The 3,547-nt window shown below is 50.0% G+C and overlaps 1 protein-coding gene across 1 annotated transcript; it reads right to left on the minus strand.

Moving 5' to 3' along the window:
- Positions 1-1,833: 1,833 nt before the first annotated feature.
- On the minus strand, positions 1,834-2,555 carry LOC108378146 (uncharacterized; the record flags this gene model as incomplete). The annotated part of the gene is made up of 2 exons (XM_017634440.1): positions 2,454-2,555; positions 1,834-2,394 (listed from the first exon to the last, which is right to left on the minus strand). Coding segments are annotated over exons 1-2 (567 nt in total), but the record flags the coding sequence as incomplete, so codon positions are not given.
- Between the last annotated feature and the right edge of the window lie 992 nt (positions 2,556-3,547).

Here is a 3,547-nt window from a genome sequence, read left to right on the forward strand (position 1 = left end):
GTAACTACCCAGAGTGTGAAGTATGGAAGCGTGACCAAACCGCCGATCCTTCCATAGCACCATACTTCTTAGTTTGAGCGCTGAATCGGCGGCCGCGTATTTTCCCACCAGGTTTATTGCGGGTAAATTGGTAATCACCTCCAGCGCCTTATTTGGGGTGGTCCTTAAGGCACCCGAAATGCATAGAAACGCTGTTCTTTGGACCTTACTCAATAGTTTTAGGTAACTTGCCTTTTGAGTTGCTGGCCACCATACAAGTATTCCATATAAGAGTATTGGCCTGACCACCGAGGTGTATAGCCAGTGTGTAATACGAGGTGTTAACCCCCACTTGATTCCGACCGCTTTTTTGCATGTGTATAATGCAACGTTGGCCTTCCTTACTCTTTCCTCTATATTAGGTTTCCACGTTAGTTTCCTGTCTAATATGAGTCCTAGATACTTAACATTCTCCTTCAAGGATATCTCCACACCCAAAAAGATTAGCGGGGAGACAATGGGAGGCCTGTGTTTCCTTGTGAAGAGAATTGCTTCGGTTTTCTCGGGGTTTACTCCGAGTCCCCTACTCTCTGTCCAGTTCCTAAGCGTGGCCATGTTAGAGCGCAGAATCTCCATTAGGGTATTTGGGTATTTGCCTTTGACGGCAATTGCCAGATCGTCAGCATATGCTGTGACATGGCAACCCCCCCTCTCTAGTGCCACCAGCAGAGAGTTCACCGCCAGATTCCAGAGAAGAGGGGAGAGAACCCCTCCCTGGGGAGTGCCTCTACAGACCTTTCTGCTTATTGTGGTGTTGCCGAGCTTAGCGGTTACCGTCCTGCTGACAAGTATAGACTCGATCAGCACCGCCACATTCTGGTCAACTCCAAGCTCTTCTAAGGCACCCGTTATGGCGCTTGCGTTAATATTGTTGAAGGCGTCTTCTATGTCTACAAAGGCCACCAGAGCGTACTCTTTGTCGAATAAACTTTTTTCCACCAACCCAACGAGCGAGTGCAAGGCGGTTTCCGTGGATTTGCCTTTCGTATAGGCATGCTGCGCTGGGGAGAGCCTACTTGTTGGTATCACGCCCCGTACATAATCATCCACTATCCTCTCTAAAATTTTGAGAAGGAAAGACGTAAGACTGATGGGTCTGAAGTCCTTAGGGTTGGTATGAGAGGACCTGCCCGCCTTGGGTATAAATGAGACTTTTGTCTCTCTCCAGCCTAGCGGGATGTAGCCCATGTTAAGACAGCTTCTTATAATAACCACAATGAACGGAGAGATAGTACCCCGTGATTGCTGTAGCTCTACCGGGTGTATTCCATCAAGTCCCGGTGACTTGTAAGGACCAAAAGTCTTAATAGCCCATTCAATTTTTTCGTTTGTAATCAGTCGGTTTCCCAGATCAGATAGCCCCCCTTCATTCTGGGGGTCATTAGGTTCCACCGGCTTATTTCCAGGGAAGTGTGTGTCCAGGAGGAGACCTAAAGATTCCTCGCTCGTCGTAGTCCATGAGTTCCCTTGACCCTTGAGATAGCCAAGGTTGCATGGCGACTTTGCAAGAATTCTTCTTAATCTGGCCGCTTCCGTGGTTTCCTCAATTCCCTTGCAGTAACTTTGCCAGGATTTACGTTTCGCATTTCTAACTGCTTTTTTGTATACTTTCAGATCAGCCTTGTAGGCTTCCCAGTCCTCTGCTGCTCTCGTGGCTTTGGCCTTGTTGAACATTGACCTATTAGATTCACGTAACAAGGATAATTGTTTCGACCACCAAGGTGGTTTGCTTTTTCCCCTGTATCGAACAACCGGACACCCGGCTGACAAAGAACTATTCATGGCTTTAGTAACCTGATTAACCAACCCCTCCAGCTCCACCTGCGTGGCGTGGTCTCGGGGAGGTATCTTTGGCAGTAAAGTCCTTAATTTATTATTGTAAACCCCCCAGTCGGTATTTCTAACATTTCTGAACTCCCTTACTTGGGGGGTCTTAAGATCTATTTCGAATTCAATATAACGATGGTCAGAATACGATTTTTCCTTCAGTACTCTCCATCTCTTGATTTTATGGGCAAACATGTCTGAAGCCAGGGTTATGTCCAAAACTTCCTCTCTACTCTTTGTTATGAAGGTCGGCTCTGAGCCTAAATTCAAGACACTAAGTTTGTTCCCTAGAATGAAGTCTAGTAACGACTCACCTCTAGCATTCGTGTCCGTACTCCCCCACATCAAGTTGTGGGCATTAGCGTCGCAGGAGGCAACCAGTGGTTTGTTCTTGAAGGCTGCTTCCTCGGCCAAGGTCCGAAACCCGTCTGGTGGCACGTCCTTGTCATGGGCCATGTAGGCAGAGGCTACCCAAAAGCTGGTTTTGTCCAGCTCAATGCTTGCCACTACCAGATCGCCGTCACTAAGCTGTGGGAGCAGGAAGATGTTTAAGTTGTTCCTTGCTAATATGCAAGCTCGAGTCTTACCTGCATTTTGTGCGGCAATAAGCTTAAAGCCCTTCATCCCAAGTCCGCAGATTTTATTGCCGTGTATCCACGGTTCCTGGATGAGGGCAACGTCGAGTCCACCGGCAGCCAGGCGGACCTCAAGGTTCGCAGACGCGAGTTTAGAGTGGTGGAGGTTGATCTGGATCAGGTTCATCAGAATCTGTCCGTTTTACCTCCACCATCGTGACATCCACGTCCGCCTCTTCGATCTCCTCACCCTCGGTGTCATCGGCGAGGAGGTCTTCTTCATAGAATAATGGCCCCAATCCGGATAGCCTCTCCGAGTCAGATGAGCATTGGCTGCTGGGCAACCCTTCTTCACCACCGCTGCGCAGGCCGGACTTGTCGCTCTCCTCACTAAGGTCCAAGCTCGGCTCGTCGCTGCGGTAGATTCGAATGGTTGCGTCATTGAACCCGAATCTCACCGTCCAATCCTTTTGCGCCAGTGGGGCTAGCGATTCGGCGTTGAGGATCGGCAACACCTGCCTTCTATTCTCTACTGGCTCCTCTATCTTCCCTACCCTCCAATTATGACTTGGCAGGTCCTTATTACAGGATCTGAAGATCCGCTCAATTCTTTCAGGCTCGGCGGGTCTGGCCGGAATCCAAACTCGAGCCCTCGGTCTGCTAGGAATGTCTTCCTTGTTGACGGCCTCGAGCTTGGCTCCCGGCCAAACTTCACCTACCTTACTAACGGCCAACCTATAGAGCTGGGCTGACCTATGGTCCTCGCAGGCGATGAGTTTAGCTCTACCCTGATACCATCCGGAATCATGGCAGAGAGGAGGAGGTCCAGGATTTTCGTCTAGGACTTGGAGGTAGATTTCGGCAATCGCTTCCTCCACCAACCTCCACTTCTCTTTGGGGATAGTCCCTTCCTCCTCCCCTCTGTCGATGATTGCCAGTACCTCACCGCCTCCCTTCACTACGTCCCTGAAAGTGCGGTATTTATGGCCACCTGTTCTTGGTCTTTTGGTGACCCCACCCCCTGCCTGTTCAGCAGACCGCTGCCTTTTTGGAGCAGCGCCTGCCGGTCTTCCCAAGCTGGCTACTACTCCCCTCGCCCACTCCAG

The sequence above is a fragment of the Rhagoletis zephyria genome, unplaced genomic scaffold (genome assembly GCF_001687245.7).
Source record: "Rhagoletis zephyria isolate East Lansing unplaced genomic scaffold, Rhagoletis_zephyria_1.1 Rzeph_scaffold_13451, whole genome shotgun sequence".
NCBI classification, from domain to species: Eukaryota; Metazoa; Arthropoda; class Insecta; order Diptera; family Tephritidae; genus Rhagoletis; species Rhagoletis zephyria.